This window comes from Rissa tridactyla, chromosome 8, assembly GCF_028500815.1.
Source record: "Rissa tridactyla isolate bRisTri1 chromosome 8, bRisTri1.patW.cur.20221130, whole genome shotgun sequence".
In the NCBI taxonomy this organism is placed as follows: Eukaryota; Metazoa; Chordata; class Aves; order Charadriiformes; family Laridae; genus Rissa; species Rissa tridactyla.
The window spans coordinates 6,527,163-6,549,021 of NC_071473.1; the positions used below are offsets into that span (position 1 = coordinate 6,527,163).

Consider the following 21,859-nt stretch of genomic DNA (forward strand, 5'->3'; position numbering starts at 1 on the left):
TACACAGAAGAGAGGGAGCGTATCGGTTTCAAAGAATGCTGTGAGCAGTTGATATGACATATTAATGAAAACAAAGATTAATACCATGTGACACTGTTGCCTTGCAGTACAACTGGGAACTAATGAGGCTAATGAGAACCATATTTTTGTTTGAGAGATTAAAATTTAATCATGGCTGATGTCAGAAATGAATCATTTAGCATTTCCCCCCCCAGCATGTGTAAGGTTTTCCCCTCCCTGCCCTAGGCTGGCTTTTGGTTTAGCAGAAGCCCTTGAGAGGGGCCAGCCCCTTGCCATTTACTTGCCTGGCATTGAGGATGGCTGGGAAGGAGGAGGGTGATGCCATGGCTGGCTGGCCTTCCCTAGTCCTCGAGACCTGTAAATGTGTGCCCTGTGAGGTGAGGTTACTTGTCTTGGTTGAGGCAGTCGAGTTAAATGCAGGTGGCAATGGGTTGTGTGTCATTAATTTAGCTTGGCCTTTTTAAAGGGACAAGTAGGAGCAAAGAATGCAGTTGCCCTAAGATGTCCAGGGAGGTTTGATTGTGCTCCTGCCCACGTCTACTCCAAACCCCCTGCATTAGTCTGGGAGAGTGGAGTGGACTGAAAAGGCAGGCGGAGATGAAGCTGATTAAGAAGCCAGGTCCAGCTATGACATGAATTTGAGAAGATCTGCATGAGCTGTCAGTAGAAGAGGAGCTGCCAAAAGCCTTAAGGGCTGTCAAGGGATGCTTCAGTGGGGTCTCAGGCCGCACCAGGTCTGGTCATTGCGGGCTTCTGTGAATATCTTTCTGGAGAAGAACTGACCCGTGGCAAGTCTAACTTCCCATTGAAACATGATACAAAAAAGAAGAGAACGGCTTTGGTAAAATGGTGTGCCGGGGTTTTTTGAGCAGCTGCAGCGTGGAGATTGCAGCATTACTGCTGAGGCCACCGATTTTGTAGCAAGTAGTGCCTCTAGGATTAATGTCATCTGAATAATGTGGATGCTTGTAGGAACTTAAAAAGGCTTGAAAAGAGGGAAACTAAAGAGGAATTTATTTTACGTTGATTGGTTGCATGTATTGTTTTGACTTATTGTAATTACTGGCTTCACTTAATAATAGCATCTTTGGAGGACTTTTTTTTTTTTGTTTCAATCTGAATGAATGGTTAAGAGTTGGAAGGGACCTTAAAGATCATCTAGTTCCAGCCCCTGTTATAGGCAGGGACACCTCCCACTAGACCAGGTTGCTCAAAGGATAGCCAGAGATCTATAAAAGTTAACCCACCATATGTAGCAGAGATCAGGTCTCTGGCTACAGTGGAAAACAGTATTGTGCCGAGGGTGCCCTAAAGGTGAGTGCAGGGACTGTAGCGTTATTTCCATGCTGCAGCGGGTGTTCGGGTGTTGACTGGTGCTGCTCCCTTCAGCATCCCAGTGCCAGCCAGCTCCTCTGCCCAGAGGTGTGCTCCGTCTGTTAAATGTGCTCTGTGAATTTGCCCTGAGTCCTGGTTCATAACCTTTTATCATGTTAATCCCAGTAATCGCTTCTGTATAAATGTCAGGATTGTTACCTCTATCTAGACCTAAGAAAACATGGAAAAGCAGTGGTGCGTGTCTGCTGCTTCGCTTTGCAGAAAGCCTGACAAAATGACTTAACGTCGCAGAGCGTAATGCTTTGATAGCACAGTGAATGTCAGCAAAAGGCACGTAGCAAGATTCTTTCACCTCCTTCCTGCTTCCCCTGCTCCTGACTTGATTTCATGAGAAGACCATGTTAAAACATCAGTAGCAATTGGAGTGGGATGTGGGGTAAAGCCGTCGCACAGGGAGCTGTGTATTCTCTACGGACAGTTAATAGCACCCCAGTGTTTCCTTTGCGCAAACTGTAGCTTCCAATCGCTTCTGCAAATCACGGCCGATGAGAAAATGAGAGCGAAGAAATTATCAGAAGATTATGTGGTTAGTGGCGTGGCTGTGCAGTGTCTGATGTACCACAGGGCTTTGCCAGAGACCGAGACAAATATTTTTTAATTGCTTATTATCTGGCACATCTAATTGCCAGCTGTATCCAGTCTGTAGACTTGGGTATTGATTCCACAGCTGAAAGATTTAGGAAAAGAATGAATAATGTTTTTTTTCATGATGTTTTTTTTTCTTTTTTAAACTGTAATTTGCCAAATAGCTTCATGCACCCAGTCTGGTCCAGCACACGTTCACGTTGTTTAACTCATCTAACTTCTCAAACAGCTGTGGTTGGAAAGAATGTTAATACAGTGATTGGTACAGCTGAAAAGCAGTCAGGGGTTAGGGAAGGGTCCAAGCCGTGGTGGGATCTGTGTTTACTAACTTCCCTAAGGATCTTAATCCAGAAATTTATTGTTGAGAACAGTGTTCGCTACCAGTGGTGCCGGCTCGTCACTGAGCTGGGGTTACTGCACGACCAGAGGTATTTGCAGGGCTGAGCCATGTTACTGGAGAAATGTTCCAGGTCTGACTGGGTAAACAGCAGCTCTGTCCCAGAGAAGGGGAGGCAAGCGACTGCAAAAACAAGCAAGTTCTCTTGGGGGAAGGGTCTGGGGTAGAAAGTAAGTGGAAACTTGCGTTAGAATAACTCATGTCGTTATGAACTTAGTGTCGAAGAAATGACCATGCTTTCACCGAGACCCGTAGCCTTGCTCCGGACTTCTTCATTGAATGGGGAATCATACTCAGTCTGCAGAATGGTTGGTGGTGGAGGGCCAACCTTTGGAAAGAGATTAATTAATGCAATTAAATGATTCTCCTTTTTTTTTTTTTTTTTCAGTCAAGGAATGGAATTACTGAAATGCAGTTTTCCTGGGATTTTACCTGCCGGCATGCTGGCAGCAGAAATATAAAACCTTTCTGCTGCTGGTCCTGAAAAAGCAGGATTGCAGCACCCATTTTGTGCTGCCTGCCCATGCCTGCACGCACACCAAAATGCCACAGCGGGACTGACCTCCTGAATGTATTCAAGCCTATGCTGACCCCTTTATTTTCCATCAGTGTCTACTTCCAGTTGCTGTGCACACGCTTTTGTTCAAGTTTATTTCTGCCTAGGGAAATGTGGTGATTTCGGCAGGTCGGGAAGCCTGGCGTGGCTCTGGCAGGGCGAAGCGGGGTGGAGGAGCTGTGGCGCTGCTGTGGTTGCCTTCTTGCTGCCGACTTCCATTCTCACCTTTCCTGCCTTGGACTCGCCATCTGGCTTGAGGAGCAGCTCTGAGTAGGGTTCCCAAAGCTGCTGTTTCAACATCTGGTTTTGGCACTGGAAGGATTTAACCAAAGCAAACTTCACTTAAATTTGGCAAATTCTGCAGTCACGTAAGCCAAGGGTTTGTAATAATTTTTCGCTTTGGAAATGAGCGTGGACAGAACAGTTGGCGAGTGCCGGGGCTTAGTTAGGTAATTCACATTTGGTCTCTTAACCAAGCCTGGTTCCCGGCCTTGCAAAGGGGAAAATCAAGTGTGCTTGGGTGGCTTGTTGCCTGGGAGCTGCCTTGCTCGGCGGCAGGAAGAGCCCGACCACGTCGCAGCTGCGCAGGCTGGGGCACGGGTGTGAGCACCTGGCGTGGCTCCAGCAGGGCGGCCGTGCCATTCCTCATCCCCCGGTTGGCTCCAGCTCTGCTCAGGCACCTTTCCCAGCACCATGTGCAAACCGAGCAGTAAACCTCATCCTCGAGCACTCTTTCTTTTTTTTAATGTTATCCCTGTTCCTTCCATTTAAATGTGGATGTTGTAATTACGGAGTGCAGAATCCTAGTTTTTAGAGATCTGTGACCACAATAAAGTGAATCCAGAAACCAGACGAGTGGTTTCATTTACTACCATTCTAGCTTATTTCCTCCCCCCACGACCGCTGTGCAATACTAAAGGCTTGGCAGCAACTGAAACCAGCTGTCAAAAATGTTTCTTACCCCCACACTTTTAAGTTAATGATGTTCTGAAATTAATGGTGCACTAGACTAATTCTGTCATCTCATTTTGATGGACTCTTGGTCTCTTGCAAGTGATGTTTGCCAACTGGCTTCTTTGTTTTGAGGCAGCGTGCTAAGGAAGTGGATCCCCAGGTGCCAGGTACTGTACATACATATACATTGAAAACATTTTTTTTTTTTCTCCCCTGAAGTGTTTACAGCTTTAATTTGGTTGGTATATTGTGGTTCACCAAACAAGCTTTCAGGCACGTAAACCAGTAACTTTTAGGAGCATCATGTGCAAGACAGCAGTGGATGAGGTTTTCCACTTCTCGGAGCTGGGAGGTGTCAGCCAGCATCTCGTGTCTGGTTGTCACATTGCACTGGAAGTGGCTTCGGCCCCACGCTGGGCAGAGAAGAGGCACAAGCCTCGGCGGCGGTGCAGAAAGTGGCCTGTTGTGGTGAAGAGCTGAAGGAGCTGAGTTTGATTAGTTGAGAGAAAGGAAAACTGGGAAAGGGGACAGAGATCTTCAAGTGTATGGAAGCAGCAGAGAGGATGGAAATTAGCTGTTCTCTGTTTGCTGTCTCCTCATGGATAGGACAAGAAGCTGTTGTTTTATGTGGTGGGAAGGAAGATACAGGTTAGACATGAGTAAAAGTCTTCTAAATATACATATGGAGGAACACTGGGCTGGATACCCGGAGAGGGAGGTGGAGTCTCCGTTGCTGCTTAGACAGGCATCTGCCAGAGGTGATTCTCACAGTCATTTATGTCTTGGGGCAGGTGGATTTTCCACACTTTCTGTACTTCCATGACTTAGCCCGTTTTTCCTCTCCTAATGCAATGCCTGGATTTATGGCAGGCAGCTCATCCAGCTTTCTCTGTTACTGAAATTTTGGAAGGAAGCTCTTCACTCTGCCAGTGATGAATCCATTTGATTGTCTGCTGTGGTCTGAGGCTCCTGGGGAGATGGTCCCCTGCTTCCTCCTCTCCCTGGCTGAGTACCAGAGGGAAGAGTGGGATAGTTAACGTCACATTTCCATCCTTGACAGGGAAGGGTTACCTCTCAGTGTGAGCTCAACCTGGTTTCCATTCTGGAGAGGTGCTACTGTGGAAACCTCCTTAACAGCAGATTTTGGAGCCGTGTCCTGATGGAGAATAGAAAATGTGCCTGTACTACCCAAATACTTTTTCCCCCGTCCCAAGTTATACAGCCCAGAGAATAAGACAGATTCATAGTGGAGATGAAAGTTGACATCTGGGTTCACTTTCCATAGAGGATGTTCTCCATGGAGAACAGTGAGAGAAGCTGTTAACACCAGCTGCAGATTAGGGATGCAGCAGGGAATTATCCTGCCTGTGGAAATCAGTTTAGTTGGAAGGATCTTGTGGTGTTGGGCACTGTTGGGCTGTGAGTGGTGGGTAGGACAGTGTTGGTTTGATTTTGTTTTTCCTTGGATTTTAAATACAGATGCGTTTCCTAGTAAGCATCAATAGATGTAAAAATATGAGTTCCTATCTGTGTTGTAATACTATTTATTAATAGAATCTATTTAGAATTTTGTCATGTTTTGTAGACTTGTAAGAGGAGTCCCTGTCCCAGACGACTCTTGCATTAAACAATCTGTGTAGCTGCCGGGTAGGTGAGTGGAGAAAGAATGTAAATTTATCGGGCAAGTCTGGCCAAACAGAAACCATCATCCTGCATGCTTTGCATGCAGGAAAAAAAAAAAAAAAGGTGTTATACAGAAAAGGGGATGTTTTCTGCTGGGTCGGTTTGGGAGCTCCCTGTTGGTTTGCGCAGCAATGCCCACGCGTGGTTTGGAGACACGAGAAGCTCTTGCAGAGCTCTGTCTTCAAACCCATCTCAGCTCCACGCTGCCTCTGCCACGGGCACTGCCGGTGGAAAGTATTTTCATCAGGAGTGATGTAGTTTAATGTAGTTTAAGCTATGTTTTGCTATCAATTTTTGCTTTCCAGGAATACACTTGAGCTAGAATTAATCAGCATGACAATGTGGTGAAAACAATTTAACCCAAATATTTGATGATGTTTATGATTCCCAGCTGATACTTACAGTCTTTCTAAGTGTGACATGAAGCTTGCCTGTAATGACAAGTCATGGCTAATGACATTGTTTCTCCAAACAGAGAACAGAAACGACATCACGTTTTAATTTGACGTAGAAAATCTAAACGGAATATACTTTGAATTTGCAAAATTTCTGGGTTTGACAGGGTGCAGATCAAAAAAGTTACTCTGTTGAAATTTGCCAAAAAATCCGCAAAATCAAATCCATGTTTTCACTTGTCATTATCTGTCGATAGTGTTTCAAATGCCAAGGCAGAAGTAGGAAAAAAAAAAATCAATTTTTTTCATAAACACTTTTGTTTATTCTTTATAAGCAAGGAAGAGGACCTTGAAAAGCAAAAATGGAAATTAGGTTACAAAATACAACCTGAAGTCTGTGGGAATTGGGTACCTGCCTGTTTGTAACCTATTAAAAAAAATAAAAATCCCTGCAAGATGCCCTGCTGCTTTTATGTATTTGGAGCGGGCCATTTGGTTTGGTTTCCTTGGCATTTGTATCGCAGGCTTCTTCAGAGAAATAAATTCACAAGTGTTTGTCTGTCATCACATGACAAGTTATGGAGCCTAGATTGATGTAATCAGCAACAGACACACGTCAGAAAACTTAATGTGGTTCAGAAGAATACAATATTTTATTAATTCCTCATTTTGTGTGTGTCTGTGTGTGTGTGTGTTTTAAATGAGCCTCAGGGGGTTCTTAACTTCTGCCAAGAAATAAGAATAATTCGTACAAGTTTATGTTTAACTGCGCCACAACTGTGGTGGAGAATAGCGAAGTTAGGTTCCCCTTAATGACAGATATCTTTATAAAGAGCCACTTTTATTAAGAAAGTTAAAACTTGTTGTGCATTTTAAAGTTATTGCTCCTTATACGTCAGTAGCCCTGTATGAAATTGTTGTTAAATATGTAGTAAAATATTTAGATTGATGGATTGTAGAACTATTTGAACTACATGTGTATGAGTATAAAATTTGCACACCTATTCACGATGTTTTCAGTAAGAGCAAATCTTTCTGAAAATCTTTAAAAGCCTGGGATATTTTTTGTTTTGGGGTTTTTTGGGGGGGTCTTTTTTATTTTAATTTAATGCAATACGCTGAAGATACAAATAATAAAGCCCTGCTGATGTGGGATTGAAGCTATAATGGGACTAAACACAAGCTGTCTGTTGAAGAACAGTATCTTAAAACTTGTTAACCATTGGGTTTCACTTTTAATCGGAACTGGTGATCTTACACAAAATCACTATGTTGTAGTTAAGGCTAAAGGTAATTTCAGTGAGAAGACCAGCTAAAAAAGCAAATTAAACGATGCAGCAGATTGTGGCAAAAATTCACGTGAAAATGACACAGTAAGTGTGTATCGCTTTTCCTGAGACTGAGGATTGCCGAGCAACTAGCACACAGCACTCAGCTGGCAGATGGCATCATGCTAGACTTTTCTGTGTTCAAAAGGGGAAAAAACCCAATGAATTGTTCACCAGCAAGAAGTAACTTCTTGCTTTTCAGCAGTGTGGGCTTCATCAGCGAAGTATGGATTAAGCTTTACTTTTTTAACAACTTCGGTTGTTGCCTTCTGCCTTGGGAAGTGCTTAGCATGCTTTGGAAACCATAAATGAATAATGTTGCAGTAGAACCTGGTTAAGCTGCGCTATCAGCTTGAGTGTTCTCTCAGAGGAGTTTCTCAAGTCAGAGAGAAGGTGAGGAGCAGCCTTTTGTGAAGCTCAGTGTTCGCTGTGATTTGGGACCGTGCTGTCTCTTCTGGCTGTGCTGCTTTAGCATCTTTATTGAAAGAAGGGTAACCAGTTCCTTGGAGTGATAAATAACAGCTTAATTTGCCCAGAAATGAATGATTTTGCTCTTCTTGCGCTGCCAGGTAACAGAAATTTACCATCTAGTACCTTTGAGTTGCATGTTACAAGGTTCATGCATGTTTCCATACTCCTTGACAGATTTGTTCTGAAACTCAAAAGGTGTAAAGTTTGAAATAGAACTAATATTAAACATAGGTTGCTGCAATTGATCAACCGAGATTTTAATTTTTTTTTTTCTTTTTCTTCATTTTGTTTTGCAGGTATTCCTTTGGTAAGTGAATAAAAACGAGAAAAAATCTGCAGTAATAATTTATTGATGCATTTGTGGGTATGTAGCTTTTACATTACTCTAACTTGCTTTCTCTGTCTTTCTCTTTCAAATGTTTAAGGTTTGATTGTCTCTGTTCTCTGCCTTTCAATGAATTTCTTTGAGCTCGTATGCCCTTAAGGAAGGAAAACCGGTGTAAATTCTGTAAGTTGAGATTGTAGGAGACTTGGTGGAAGGGTTGTGTAAGTACCACCAGTATCGTTATGAGGGTGACGTTAAAGACAAATAGTTAAATAAGCCTGAGGGAACCAAACAAAGTGAGGTCTGAAGGACATCCCCTGGGAGGGAACCTGTTCTCCCCAAATTCCAATTCCCTTTCCGCTGGTGATTTGTATGAAGTTGAGAACCTCTTACTCATATCATCTGCTTTTCCGCAAGTGTGAGGTGCAGATATTACTCCTTTGGAGGTCTGGAAAGTTGATTTGTGCTTTGCACAGGTTGGGGTTTTTTTTTTTAAGCATTAAGTACTCCAACCCACAGCTGGAGTCTAAATGGAAAGTTAGAAATCCCAGTAGAAAACGTTCCTCTCTGTGGAAATATTAGGAAAGCTGTTAGTGTGCTTCTGACTTCCTGGGAAGTACTGCCATGGCATAATGTCTTGAAACAGCCTATTTGCTCACATTTTCTCATCCCTTCAGCCAGGTGCTCGTGCTGTTGGATGGGTGGATGGAGAAGGATACTGGGTCCTTGCGGGAATGAGAAGGAGATTCATATTCCCAAGTTGTCACTAGCCAGTCACAAATAGAAATTTAGTTTTTTTAATGTAAGGCACAAGAACAGTTAAAGTCCATTTGTGTCAGCGTATTATGGAGGCTTCCCTCCCCTTCTCCTTCAGGGAATTGCATCCATCTCCTTGTTTACCAATTCATTGTTTTAATCAGTTGTAAGTGGATGTACTGCTTTAGTTTATGTGGGATCATTGAGATGGTGCTTCACCAAGTGGAGAGGTGGAGGATTATGGAGAATTGTTTCCACTCCTGTGTGTTTTAGGTAATAATTCCAAATCAGATGTGGATTTTTTTAATCAGCTGGACTTTACAATTTAAATCCACGCTTTTGTTGGGTTAGTGAGGACAGCCATCTTAGTTTTAACACAAGTTACTCATCTTCTGTATATGTTTTCCAGGTTGTAGAAAAACTGCTTTTCAGAAGTGGTGTTTTATCTTTCTTTGGCCTTTCTTTATGTCCCAACTGGATAGCCACCCTATGAGGATTACTGAAGTCCTTTGTACGCAGTAGGGTCTCTCCCTTCCTTGTTTTTGGCTTAAGGGCTACTTCTGAATAAGATGAATGAGATGTAAATCTTGAGTTACTTTTGTTAGAATACAGGAAAACCACAATATTTTTGTTATAATATAGCTGAAACAACAACATTGTCATCTATTGCTGTAGAAGTACATTAAATATTGCTGAGCTCTGGAAGCCTTATTCTTTGGTAGCATCTACTTCAAAGCAAGATCTTAAAAAAAAAAAAAAAAAAAAAAAAAAAAAAAAAAAATTCCTGGAGAGATCTTTGTAAATGCTGACTGTTTCCTATTCCCCTCCAGGAAGTGTGCTTTTTTTGAGACATCTTAGGATGGATTTTGGTAGCCTCTCTTAAAACTGCAGGCTGTCCCTATGAATTTTAAAGAACTCCAGAGTCTGGAAATAACAACAAGCTGTTAGGCCAAATGGGATCAACTGGTATTGCCACAGGTTTTGCTCTTTGCTCTTACTCCTGTCAGGTAACAGTTATTAAAAACACTCCTCACTTCAGGGAATGAACCGCGAAAAACAGCCATGCAAGGGCTTTCACAGCGCAAAGCACCGGCTGCGTTGGACTATTTATCTTTGAAAGGTGAAGAGGTGCTCGGCAATGCAAATCCTGGAGTGGGCGCCAGCTTGGGGGTTAGCACTGGTGTGAAATTAGCTGAGCTGTAATAACTTTTCAGCTTTATTTATTGTTATTCATGTATAAATTTGGCTTTAGATGTAGCGTGACGTGTTTCAGTGAGCACGGAGCAGTTTGACATTGGGTCCCTCCCCACGGACAGGCACAGCTCAGGCGTGCGAGGTTCCCTGCCAGCAGGCGGGAGCGCTGGGCTGGATCGTCACTTTTCCTCCCCGTTTCTGGCAGTGCAGTGCTCTGGTTGCTGAGTGTGGACTCTGCTCTGGTGGGACTGCTCGATGGCTGGACTACGCTGGATTGCTTTGGCCCTTCCTAGCGGAACTGAGGCTGCTGGGAGTCTTGGGAATGGATGGGTGGATGGATGGATGTCCTGCCTGTCCTCGGTGGAGCACACCTGCAGGGCCAGCAGCCATGCTGTTCCTGGAGACGTAGCTTTCATGGCAACTTCATCCTTAGCCTAAATCTTCTCCTTGAGCTTTGGTATACCAAGGCCTTTCTTCCTTGGCCCCTTCAAGCTACTTTCTAGGTGCCTTGGTGACCTGTGTGTGCCACCGTGAGCCACCTGGCCTCACTCAGTGCCCTTGGTCCTGCCTGGCTCAGCTCCAAAAGTGGCAGGTCTCCCTCTCTGTGAAGGATGCAGCTGTGGTGCTGGGACTAGAAAGAATTGGCAAGGTCAACTTGTTATTTTTTCCTTTTTTAAAATTAAGGACATCTTTTCTCTTGGCTTAGAATAAGACCAAAGCTGCCTCAGCAGATTTGTGGTGTTGACAGCTTTGCTGTTTCTGACTCCTTCTGAGCAAGGATGCGCTCTCCGAGAGCAGTAGTTCCTGATGATGCTTCAGTCTGACATACTCCCAAGGACTTTTTTTTTTTTTTTCCCCAGTGGAAGCCTGATTTTAATATAGTGATTTATTATCTCTGTTCTAACAGAGGCTTTGAAAAAGATGATGCTCTTTTACAGGCTTTCTTGTCTTCTTTCTTCTGTTCTACCTTGTTATTGTGTTAAGGAGCCCCAGATATTCAGAAGGCAGTTTGATGGCCCTAAGTCTTTCCTGAGATATCAGTGAGGAGCTAAGCAGAGCTGCAGGAAAGCTGCAAAGATTGTGTGAGTTGTAATGGACAGCCCCATCTCTCTGTAAAGTAAAAATCCAGGTGTGGTGTGGAAAATGATGTAACTGTTCAGGGAGATTCTGACTCCACATCGTCACCTCCATGGCCGCCGGATACCTCTCAGAGTTGCAGTCTGGATTCCCAGCAAGGAACCCGCAGAATAGACAGAAATGTGTCTGTTTACCTTTTGGCTATCAATGGGATCATTAAACGGAAAGGACTGAGAAGCAGCTGATCTTATTTGACTCTTGATGCACAAAAGTGTCCTATTTGGAGCCAAAGCAAATGTTTCCTTGGGGATTGTTCCAGAGAGCCTTGCTTCTGCACTCTTTGCAGGCCAACTGTATGGCTAGAATTAGAAGCATATTTTAAAAATAAGAGCTCTTTTTTTTTTTTTTTTTTTTTCCCCCCTCTTACAGTAAACTTTCTTGTTAATTTTGGTATGGAGAGAAGACAATCACTGAAGGTGGAATTAAAGTCCTAGTTTTTTTCCATTATGTGTAAACATGGAATAAGCAAATAATTTAGCTCATACCCATGCCTGCCCCCTAATTTTATGTTGCGTCTATTATCTCAGAATTTAAGATGAAATGTGTTTTGATTAGTAGTAGAATAAAAAGTTGAGAGCCGAGTGTACGTAATTCTCCATTACTTGTTAAATCCTCACTCTTTACTTCAATGCAAATTGTTCCAAGGAGGATTTTCTTTTAAAAGGTCTTCAGGGATCTTGAATTTTAGATGTGCACTGACATAAAATTAAATGTTAGAGTGCACAGCTGGGGTTCTGGCTTTTGCTGTACAAGATTGAGATGTTTCTCCTTTTGTGAGTGCATGTTTCCACGGAAGAGGTGAGGTTTTCATATTAGTTGCACTACACTAGTGAGCAGCGCTGTGGTCATGGAAGAAAATGAGAGTACGTGGAAATGACTGAGGTCAAACTTCACTAGTGCAGGTCCAAAGCTTGGTTTAAAAGTATACCGAGATGGGGATGTGTCTGGGCTGAACTGTGCCTGGAGCTAACACCGTGATTCCTGCAGATCCATCTGCAGTGTCTGCCTGGTGGGTGTGAGGTTGCCCAAGTGTAAGAGAATTCACTGGCAGAAGTTTGCTTTCTTGCATGGCAGGACATAAGTATCCTGCTCGCAGCCGGTGGCACTTGTTACTCCGGTAGCTCGCTGTACAGACGGCACGTGGGAGAGACACTGGCAGCAGGACATGGAGAACGGGTTGGTCTGTGTTATTCCTGGAGAACTTTATTCTGTTCACAGCAGGAGACCGCGGAGCCACGGCGCGACTGTCCCAGCGAGCCCCTGGGAATCGCTGCAGGGTTGAACACCCAGATGGCCATAGGCTGCTATTTATTCATTCTCCCCCCATGCCGAGATGGGAGGGATGGGGTTGCTTACTGACTGTTCCTGTTCCTGGCTAATATTGTGATCTGCTGTTCCTATTTCTCGTGTAAGAGTGGGAAACTTTTCTCTCTGTCTTATTAAATCTATTTTTCAAGCTGTCACTTAACCAGGTCTAGTGACAGAGTCGGATGTTTATGTGGCCCTGGACACTTGAACTCTGGTGTTTTCAATCACAACAGCACCTTTTGCCAGCCGTTGTGAATTAAATACTCCTCGTGACCTTTTACCCTCGCCGCTCTTAAATTCATGCTTTAAAAACAGCTTAATGAGGGGTTTACTGGCCCAATTGGAAGTTTTTATTAAAACCTATTAGTGTGCTAGAGTAGCCTGCCTGAAGGAAACGATTAGCCCAAAGCAACTAAACTCGGAGCTGGCCCCTAGCCACACCAGGTTTTCACTAAACTGTTTCCAGACCCATGTTTAACCCTAACACTGCAGCTTGCATGGTATTCATATCCTCTGCTTTAATTTATAGCTTGTCTGATTCTCTCCCCAGCCTTTCTCAATGTTCACGAAAGCATTTTGTTTTAATGTAATTAGAACTGTGTTAAAGGGCAACGTGCCTTCATTCAGGCCTGACTCGTTTGAGAGCCTCAATTAAGTGGAAGTGTTCCCCCAAAGTCCTCTGCTGATGCTGCCTGGGGAAGGGGCTGCCCTACAGACGGGGTTTAGAGCCTGCCTGGACAAAGCCATGATGCTCCCAGGGCCTCGGTTAAGCTTCCCTTGAGGAGCATCCCCTCATCAGCTCAGTGATGCAGCTGCGTTGGCGGAGCACCCTGGGGTTTGAAATGAAGCTGTGTTATCTGGAGGACACAGACTTCGGGATAGCACGCTGGAGCTGGAGGGTGGAAATCCCAGCTGGTTTCTGCTGCTAACTTCCCGTTAGATCTTAGCTTGTTTATTCGAACTCCTTTATTTTATATTCAGAACTGATCCAGTGGTTCTTGCCCATCTTAAAAATAGACTTTACAATGCTACTGAAGCCCTGCAGCCGTTATCTTTGTGTTCTTGTGCTTATGTCTCCATGGAGCTGACAAAAGCAGTCCAGAGCTCCTACACGTTAAGAAAATTGCTGTAGCAAGTCCCATGCCCCAAAAGTGCTGGACGACTATCAACTTTGTACATATTCCCTCCCCATCCGTGCGCCTGGCTGCTTGTCCAGGCTTCCTGCAATGTATCCTGAAACCACAAGGTCTTTGGAGAAGGGACTTCCAGTGCTTTTTTTTTTAATATATATATACACATATATAAATACATATATTTGGCCCTTGCCAAACAGCTTGCCTGTTTGTAGATGTCCGCAACTACTGAACTGAAGGCATGAAATAATACAAAACTTCTAAGCTGTATTTAGTGTTTTCCTGGAGGTTTTCTTTGTTGTCTGGCTGCTGATAATGGTACATACCCAAAGTGATGATACATCACCCAGGAGTCACTGATGTATGTACTGAATGCATTTGTCAGGCTTTATGTTTTTCATTGCTAGCCTATAATCAGGGAAGGCAAGTTGAAGACTGAGACATAGACTCTTGCTTACAGGACCTTGTTTTAGCCTGTGAAGAAGCCAGATTCCCCCATAATACAATTACAGTTAGCAAATATAAAAACTAATAGAAAAAAAAAAGGGGTCTTGGCCATGTACCAACTAGGCTGCTGTTGAGGTGACAAAGGTTTAGGCTCTGGGATGCTTTTTGAGCATCATAAAGTGATTTTCTATAAACGGAACACAAAACAAAAAGCAACTGGTCCCTCTCTACACCGTGCATTTCCTGAGTGTCACCTCCTGTCTTTATTTTTACTGGCATATGGATGCACCAACCTTGGTAGGTACCTTTTAAAAAGAATGTTTAAGGAAAAATCTGCCATTAAAGTTATTACTGTAAAGTAATGCCTTTGATTGCGGCAATTATGCAAATGATTTTAAGGGATAAAATACTTCTTAACAAGGACTGATGTAAATGATGGTGCTGCAATGAGTGCATAACTTCTTCAAACAAGATCTTTCCATGCAAGTAATTTTCTTTCAGCTGTTTGCCGTGTTGCCTGGATGTCGACCTGTGTAACCGATGACCGGCCTGCGGATGTGATTTTATTTTCTCTTAATACAGGAATGTAAGTGGGTGGAATGGGAACGCTGGTCTTGCAGAAACTGGGAAACCCTTTCCCTAAGCAAATTATTTCTCCACAGCTCTTGTGACTGACTTTTGTCCTAGCCTTAATAAAAAGGAAACAAACAAAAATGCTTTTTGCAGGCAGAGATTTTCGTCAGAAAAAGGCGAGTTGGACTGGGTGACTAGCGAAAGTGGAGCTCTCCTTGATTAAGGCTCTTGCCTTAATGCATTGCCAAAGTTAAGTGAAATGGAATTTCCTCCATATTAGTTTTAAAGCGGAGAAGTTGGATCTTTGTCTTCCATAGTCTGGAAGAACATTGACCACAATTTGAAGGCAAGCGTGGTGTGGCTGAGGGACTTAGCTCCTACTTCAGTCCGTGGTGTTTAAACTAAGCTTTTAGCGGAGCAGAAACGCAGTGCTGCATGGCATCAGTTATGAGAAGGTTTACTGTTTCAGTTCAAATTATTCCCAAAAAGTGTCTATGGACAGTCAGTGCCTTGAGTTTGAACTAGGTCAAGGATGTTCTCCCCATATTATGGATTTGTTGTTATTGGCCCTCCTGCAGCTGGCATATATAGGCATAAAAGCCTTTATAAAGTCATGACAGTGAGTAGTTGTGGACGTAGAGCAGCCTGGCAGGGTGCTCCACACGTAACATGAGTACTGTTTGTGCTCAGCGAGGTAGCTGAATTGCTGCATCCCTTTGAAACCTCAGCATTAAAGGTATCGTGGAAATGCAAAACGAGTGTGCGCGTGTGTTCATTAGTGATGTGTCTAGTCTGCTTGAAAACCTGTGTTGTCGGGAGAAAGCTGCGGGAATTAAAGGTATAAAGAGGTCTTGAAGGTCTGGTAGCACAGATGTCATGTAGGGGTCTTGGGATGCAGTGGATTACAGGATACTTTGTTTAGTGGGGGCTTCAAAAAGGGGCACAGCCTGCTGGAGGAGGCAGCAGCCTCTGTCTCTGCCAGCTGCGGCCACAGGCAGCCCCGTTGTTCGGTCGGTGCTGGGCTTGCACGCCAGCGCCGCGTCTCCGGCCGGCGCTTGGATGCTATCACGCACATCGAGCTGGGGTGCCCAGTTTGGCTGGAGCAGGTGTAGTCATTTGCAATTATAATCAGAGCTTCTGTTTTTTGCAAATCTGTGTGCAAATAGCAAGGGTATTGTATTCAAAGCTTCATAACCTCCGCGTTTTCTCCTGAAACGCATTCTCCCCTTTTGGCTGCTTTTCCTCCTTTATAAGGAAAGGATTTAATGTGCTTAGGGTGATGGTGTTAATATCTGCTTAGGTTCGTATCCTTTTAGCTAGATTCTAACAAAAGAAAATTTCTATATGTGGGTATTTATTTTAAATCTGGGCATCTTTGTCCTACGAGAAAGACAGTCCATATTAACTTTAATTGCTATAAATATGTAAGAGTGCACCTATTCACAGATACACCTGAACAGTTTGGTACTGGCCCTGAGTTCACTTGTGTGCGTTATGAAGCCAGCACTTGTTCTCCTTATCTTGCATTAGTGTCTCTGCTATCTGCTATCCTGAGCTTACGTCGGATTTGTGTTAAGCCTTTCCGTTAAACTTGGGACTTTGTGCAGTGTTCCCAGTTGCAGCTTCCTGTGCAAAACCAAAAACAAGACTAGGGTTAATAAAAGTGCCAGCACACTTTAAAAAAACCTAAAATCTTCATAGTAGCCTTTTCATAGAGAGGTGCATCTGAACAAAGGCTCTGGCTCTGATCACGCTCAAATTTTTGAGGAGGATTTGACTTATGTCCAAACATCCCAGCTTGGACTGATTGCTACTTGTTTGTATAAAAAAAGAAGGCATTTCTTTTGCCAAAGGATCCTAAAAGCTTGTTCCAAGCTCGCTATAGTCAAGGGAAATGCTGCCCACTGCTGAAAAGTTGCCATTACTTGGGGTGAGGTTTAGCACTGTCTGATAACACACGGGGACATTGCACAGTATGAGACAGAGTAACCCAAACACAGTTCCCGCTTGTTTGGGGGGAGTTTAGGAGGTCAAATGTGATTACCCAGTTGGAGTGTGGCTGGGAGACGGTGATTAATTCCCCCAATACTTCAGAAAAGCCTGTGGGAATTTTAACGACCCCAGTGATAAGACTCTCAGTTTTGTGCATCATTCAGAAAAGCGGAGCTCTACCTGCCCAGCGCTGCTGTGACACTGTCTGGGCTCAGATTTGGGACCGGTTCAGCAGTGAGGAGGGACGGGGAGATGCCGTGCGGGTGAACGTGCCATCTGCAGAGCTCCCATCTGTGTCCTACAGCACAGATGGGTTTCCGAAAGGTAAGCAGGCAGGTATGACCGCTCCGACCTTGCTCATGCTGGGGGTTAGCAAGAGGTTGCAATGTTTGTACTGACTGTTGGGAGTTGTTGCTTCTCCCTCTTTTGGTTCTTCCTATTTAATTGTGCAAAAGCATGAATTTTCCCACTGCAAAACTGTGGCAAAGTCTTTCAGCAAGGCTAGCCTCATACCATAGCCATAAAATTCTTCCTGTAAGTACTGTCCTATGCGATTATTTTTTTCTTTTTGCTCTATTTTTAAAAACAAAACTCAGGCAACTCTTTGAAATAGGGTTTTGTTAAGTGTTTAGGCGGTTGCAGAGGACGTCGGCTTTATTTTATGTTCTCAGCTCATTTATGGGTTACTGCTGGTTTTTCTGCTTCTGAATAGTACCTTCTTTCTGGCCGTAGCGCTCACCTATGCGTTACCGTGTTTGAAGGATCTCGAGCATGCTGCTGCGAGCTGCCGAGCAAGAATAATGGCACTCTTGTTGTCCCCGCGGTATTTGCCAGTTGTCATAAATGCCAAGAGTCAGCACAGCCCGGGCAGAGACCATCTACTTGGTTTTAACTTGTAGAAGGCAGTCAGTTCTAATGAGTATGTCTTCCAAGCCAGACGGCCAACATAAAAGCATAATACACCACAAAACTGGGAGATAGATAGTAAAGTTTTTTCTGATTTTTAGTGAGAAAGACACACTGGGGAGAATCCAGTGAAAACAATGGATTAGCTCCATGACAGTGCTGGCTTCAACAGGCTGACACTTCTCAGCAAGGTGCTGTTTAAATTCACTGTGATATCGCCAGGCTTTTGATGGAAGGAGGATGAGAGATGGGCAGAGTTGTCTTCAAGGCGTGCTTCGATCAAAAGTTCAAGTCTGGCATGGGAGAACAAGTTTTATTTTTATTTTTCTATTTTTCTGAAGTTAAATAAACCTTGATGTGCAGAATAACCCCTGAATAATAATAATAAACTGAAGGACATCCAAGGAACTGCTGCTGGTTTTATTTTTCATTAACCACACTGTCATTTCTAATGTTCATCTGATTTATCTATGTCTGGTTAACCATTCAGATGCCCTTTTTCTGACCTGATGTATATCACATAAAAAATTTATGGCAGTAATTTATAGAGGGTGATTACAGCTCTGAATGTAAAGTTTTGGAGCGCCATTCTTCTTGGGGATGGTGGGCCTTTGTTGGGTGTTCCCGAGGTATACGGTAGAATTACGAATTAAAGGGCTGGGGCCTTGGGACTTGGCATCTCTGGGCAACAAAAGGAAGTTGTGTGTGAGCTCCGAGGAAGGTCAGTGAGAGTGTGGGCCCTTTTTAAGGAATCCAGCTCTATCGGGATATTCTTCATCCTTCCTTTATTCTAGACTTGATCCGGAGTGTGGAAGTTTGAGTGGAAGTCCATAGATTTTGGATGCTTTCCGTCAGGAATGTCTGATGAGCAGAACTGCACTGCTGTTTGAGTTAGGTTAAGTGGTCTACATCTTTTGTCTTTTTTAATCAGTTGTAGGATTTGAAAAGCTCTCTGTCTGGAGAATGATCAGCAGACCTGCACTGTACTCTGAATGCCTCTGTGCTGCTCAAACAGAGATGTGGAGGGAGCAGTAACAGTATTGCAATAGAAATGGCATTTTGACAGGAGGAAGAACACTTTAGTATCCCTGCCCATTTGTATCTGGTAATAACTTTTTTTTGGCCACGCGTTAAAAACCAGTATTAATCATTGACTTGACCAATAAAACAAAGGGCCGATTTCAGGACACGTATCCTAGCGTGCTCTCATGTATTCTTATTGTCTCCTTTTTCTTGCTGGGAGGAGGAGTGCTGTGTGGGGTGGTTTTTTCACTTCTTTTAAGTCATCTTTCTAAGGGTATTTATTTGACTGTTCAATGCTACTGAGGGCTAAAGAGGTTAATGTATTTGTGCTGGCAGGGTCCTTTTTTGAAGCCTGTGTGTTTCTTCACAAGTCTGTATTTTGAAGTTTATTGCATTTGCTGTGTTCACTTCACGCATAAAGACCGGTAGAAATACTGACGTTGGGAAATGGAGTGAGAGCCAGAGGTCAAGTTTGATCTTCCTCTGAGTGCTGGGCTCCTTGATCTCCCCGGAGCAGGGAGCAAGCTGTCACTCTTCACTGTCTTTGCAGAAATTGATGCAAAAGTGAGTGACCACATGAATGGAGCCGTCTAAGGATTTCTTCTTAAAGTTCCTTTGTCCAAAAATGTTGTTTCCTTGAAATGGAGATTATTCGTGGGAATGCGTTGACTTGAGCAGATTTCTGGATCGGGAAAATGAAGTCAACGTTTTTGAAATTGTTGTAACTCTTTTTGTCTTGCCATCCTTGAATTAGAAAAAAGTGTGCCGTAGTTCAGAGAGATTTTAGCATATAGAAATTTAGAAAGCAATTGCACTTACTATAGCACAAAATGTGCTTGCGGTAGTGTGTTTGTGCATGCGATAAAATAGAACTGTGCAGCAGCTCAAAGCCAAATTCAGATCAAATCTGTAGGTTTAGTAGCAACCAGAAATACTGCATTTCCTTGCCTCTGCCAGATTTAAATATGAGCGAACTGACTCATTTGTGTGAAGAAAGTGTTTAATGACTTAGCATCATTTAAAACCTGTATCTTTGTAAAAATTAATGGGATTTGACTGCATTCTTGAGCATCATCTGAACTTCATATTTCGGGTAAAATCATTCCAGGAACAAATGTGCAAAATTTGGTACAAAAGAGGAGACGTGCAGAGAAGCATGCGCTGTGCTGTTGGATTGTGTTGAGTGGTGTCTCCAAGGTACCACAGAAGGGAGCCTGGGCCTCGGAGCTGCCAGTTTTCTTACTATCCCCAAAGCATCTTGTTTGACTGTAAGGAATTTACTGCGGCAACTGGGAGTTGAAATAGCTTGTGTGTTTTTATATGATTTGGGGCATCTCTGCACAGAAGTCAAAGCCGATGCATCTGCCTCCTGCTGAGCCCTGTGACCTTCAGTACGCTGCTGAGTGGGATGCCCTTATTTTCTGAAATACCATACTAGCACTTGAGTATTATAGTTTTATTTTACCAGTTTTGGTTTAAGGAGAATGCTACCTAGCCAAATACTTCTGGCCGCCTCCTCATTGCATCCATCATGTTCCCTTAAACTCTTAAAAAATTTGATTCATTTATTTATTTTTAGTCTAGCGAAATAATTTTCTCATGGGTTTCTTTTCCGTTTCTAAACTGGGTGAAACCGCAGCGTTAAGCCATCCTCTTCCCAGTCATATATAGGAAGTGAGTGTGAGCCAAGGTACATATTTTATGTTAGTCAAAAGAGATAAGTGTCAGGATTTCAAAGTAAATTCCACCCTGCAATTTCCAGCGCTGAAATCTCTGCTGTACCTTGGCTCTTGTGCCTTGATTCAGAACAGTTGGCACTTTTATTGCAACTCTCTTGTAGTTTCATTTTCTTCTGTAAGGAGAGGGGTGGTTTGCCTGCATGCATGACAAAATTATCTGTCCGAGTCATCATCCCTCTAGGAAAACCCTTGAATGGCAGGGAAACTGCAGGTAGCAAAGCCGGAGAAGTGCTGGGATGTGAGCCACAGGTGTGCCAGCCGGGAGGGGAAGAGGAAGGTGCAAGACGCTGTGCTTTATCATCTCGGAAAGAACAAAAGTGGCTCCTGTCCTCCTCAGCAGAAGGCTTAATGCCTGAGGGAGGTGGTCCATTCCCAAGGGTAGGTACCTGTCGTGGGGAAGGGACAGGCTGCGTTATTGGTGGGGAGGGAGATGAGCCTGGGGCTGTGGTCTCACTTGCCTGGTGTGCATTAACCGCATCTTCCAGGTCCTGTTTCCCTTGACATCAGATGGGGATAAGGCTTCCCCCAAGGTGCTTCCAGACCTTCATGTAAAGCCGCTACATAAAAGCGAGAGGTTGCTACTCAGGTAAGGCACAGTGCCTAAAATAACAGTGTTTTAGTAGTGGGATTTTGATTTCTATTCTATGCTTTCAGGCTATTAGGTGATTAAACCACCATTAAAACCGGACTAAACAGCTCTGGGTTTTAGTGGAGCTGGTAGCGGAGGTGTGGAGGTTTATGAGGTTACGTCTTGATTTACCATTTATTATGAACATTTATCAGGGAGGAGATACAGGGTAATTTTCTGGTTTGTTTCATGTTTGTCTGAGCCACGCTGGATTGTGTCCGCTTCAAATATGAACCTCGAGCTCGGCTGGAAGACCTGTGGGATGGAGCCCTTGGCTTCTGTGGGTAGGAAGGCCATGGAATCCCGAGTGGCAGGCTGTGGTTTTATCCGTGCAGACTGAGCCTCTCAACAAGTATTGCTCAACCTCCCTGGAGCTGGCTCAGGGCTGGCCGCCTCGCTGCGTGGGCAGGCTGGGCTCCGACCTGCCTGCCGAAGCCCATACCGGGACGGCTTCCAGGGAAGGGTGGGAAACGGCAAAAGCAGGAATAGGTCCTGCAGCTCCAGCCTGTCACCACCCGACCGTCTGCCTTCTGCCAGTACCAAGGTTTTTCCCTCTGCAAAGGAGGGTTTGGGGCTAGCGCAGGATGACTGCGCTTGCACTTGGTGGAGATCTGCCTGGGAGCTGAGTGGCGGTACCGGGGGGAAAAGTCATCCGGCAATTCTCCAAAAATAGGGTGGTACTTTTGTGTGGGAGGGGTGAAAGGAGAGAGCAAAGATGATCCCCCCCAGAAAAGAGTGAGGAGGGAATAAACAAGCTATGCAGCAAATAAGCGATGAGCAATCTGGGTGCAGGGTGGGGAGGAGACGTCAGGAAGGCTCCTCTGGGGGAAAGGAGCAGTGGGGAAAGGTGAAGGATGAGGGGCAGAACCCGATGGGGAAATCGTTCTTGTCCCTTGTTTCGGCTCGCTGAGGT

At 44.1% G+C, this 21,859-nt stretch overlaps 1 protein-coding gene across 4 annotated transcripts in view; it reads left to right on the forward strand.

Annotated features, from left to right (window-relative positions):
* LMF1 (lipase maturation factor 1) overlaps nt 1–21,859 on the forward strand; it is a 207,308-nt gene that overhangs the window by 17,412 nt on the left and 168,037 nt on the right. Inside the window, exon 3 of one of the 4 annotated variants that reach the window (XM_054211430.1) lies at nt 8,082–8,092. The exons of 1 other annotated variant lie outside the window; for it this stretch is intronic. In XM_054211430.1, the coding sequence (XP_054067405.1) occupies nt 8,082–8,092 (11 nt within the window). Of the gene's footprint in view, nt 1–8,081; nt 8,150–20,840; nt 20,905–21,859 lie in introns of those variants that run through there. 2 more of the 4 variants (XM_054211433.1, XM_054211434.1) reach the window with 2 other exon arrangements.